At 28.8% G+C, this 2,178-nt stretch overlaps 1 protein-coding gene across 1 annotated transcript in view; it reads left to right on the forward strand.

Moving 5' to 3' along the window:
* LOC112684210 overlaps positions 1-1,804 on the forward strand; it is an 11,579-nt gene extending 9,775 nt beyond the window's left edge. The window contains exons 2-3 of the mRNA XM_025555590.1: positions 1,085-1,445; positions 1,518-1,804. Coding sequence (XP_025411375.1) covers positions 1,127-1,445; positions 1,518-1,804 — 606 coding nt within the window. The 5' untranslated portion in view covers positions 1,085-1,126. The remainder of the gene's footprint in view (positions 1-1,084; positions 1,446-1,517) is intronic.
* The last annotated feature ends 374 nt before the right edge of the window (positions 1,805-2,178 follow it).

A 2,178-nucleotide genomic window follows, 5' to 3' on the forward strand; every position in this document is an offset into this window, starting at 1 on the left:
GAACAAAGAACTGAAAAAATCACACCAGTATTTTATGATGATAGGCATTTTGATAAGGGCGATGCACCAAATTATCCGTCTATTTATTCTATTGTTGACTGCAGTAAAATACAAAATATCGAGACAAAATGTGCAGAAGGTAAATTTTCAACCGATAATTCTAAAAAAGTTAACCTCTGCAACAATACAAATTTTTATGTTATGTTCAGTTATAATACCAGAAAAAAGTAAAATAGATGTTTCATGTTTTCGTGATGTAGAGATTATGGCAGAAAAAACGATTTCGACCGAGAGTTGGAATAAGTCAACTGATAAGATGAGAATCCGGTCTAACCCAAGCCTAAACACTAATCAAAAAAAATCACAAAACATGAAAAAAAATAAGATTTTACCCCTTTTAAAAAATGGTTCTCTACGTTCTCCTTCTGGAGAATTGAAAAGTTGTATGGTTAAAAACTTTGGGCAAATTATACTGTGTAACACGTGCGCATTCGACACTATTGCATCGATATTAATGGTAGCAAATTGCGATAGTGTTAACTACAACATTGCGATTAGTGGTAAAGAAAACGTTTTCATGAAGTTTATAAATGGAATAGTCAAAAATGGAATTTCTGCCAAAACATACTCGATCCGAGCGGAAATACTGGTATGCCTATAATATACGCATAATAAAGCAATGGTACAAATTATAAATGAAGTACCTACTTTATAAACGGAGAATCGGATCCGAACAATTGATAATATGATTGTTGTTACATTTTCCAAAAATAATTTATACAAATTTTTGTTGAGTTTTGCAAAAAAATTAACTTAAAACGTTTTTTAAAATGTTTGCGAGACGAGTATTATACTATGATTCAATTGATTACTATAATTAGAAGATTAATGTATGAGAATTTTGGTTTTATAATGTGTGACATTGTGATATCAAACAATTTATAATTTTTGATATAATATTTTCTCAATATCAATTCTATTGTGACCTCGAAAATCACAGTAGATTCTATGATATTAAATGTTGTATATTATATGATAATTTATGATACACATCAACTAAATCAACTTATATTTTTGTTAACAGATAAAATATTTACAACCAAATATAGAGTATTTAGATTATGGTATGAAATTGGCTTCATGCGAAACAACGGTGGGAAATATTATTAAAGAATTGTTAATTCTATTACCGACAATAACGGATAATATCAAATGCACAATTCCCACGTGTACGAAAAATAATCCTTTGTTTTCGTCGTACATTACAATACTTGTAATGAATGGGAATTTAAATTTGTTGGAAGAAGACATTAAAGCTAGATTAATGGTTGAAACTTCCAAATGTCAAAATCGAAATCGAAAAGGAGTGAATTGCAATGGAATTAGAACAGTTGAACCAAAAATTTCTGCAATACATTTATTTATTGAATTACTCAATTGGGAAGGTATTTTACTGTCACCCAAACATTTTCATATTATATAGTTATTTATAAAAATATAATTAAATGTAATTTTAGAGAATCCAACCAACCAAAATTTCGATTCCGAAGTGGCCGAACAAGTTTTGATAAATTTAGAAAATGTGCCTCAAATTTTAAATGTGAATAATGTCCAGTACCATTTAAGAGGAATATGTTCTCACGCGCATGAGGTAAACGGTCAAATAAACGATATAGGACATTACCGTGCCTACTGCAGAAGAAATGGTGGAAACTGGGAATTGTACGACGACCAACGACTTAAGTCCGTCCCGATAAATTCCAAAACTAAAGTTCCATGTGAACTATTAGTATATTCAATATAAATGGAACATGGTAAACTGCGGAAAAATTAACCTTTTTTTAAAAGTCGATATGTAAGCTGCGGTAAAAAAAATTATGATTATACAATCTGTGACAAAACCGATAAGATACATGATACAAACTGCAGCAATTTATTATACATACCTTTATATATACTATATATACATACCGTTACGATAACCTATATACACCTTTATCGTTTGATTAGGAATGATATGTCTTATGACAGCTATTAATCTAGAGACTCTTAGAGTATTAAGCATAAAAATAAATAAAAATCAATTTTTAAAATTGAAAAATATTATTATTAATAAAAATTATTTTAAGAGGCCTTAAATTAATTATTAATAAATACAAATTTATTGACGAACAGAGA

The sequence above is a fragment of the Sipha flava genome, unplaced genomic scaffold (assembly GCF_003268045.1).
Source record: "Sipha flava isolate LNK unplaced genomic scaffold, YSA_version1 245_pilon_pilon, whole genome shotgun sequence".
In the NCBI taxonomy this organism is placed as follows: Eukaryota; Metazoa; Arthropoda; class Insecta; order Hemiptera; family Aphididae; genus Sipha; species Sipha flava.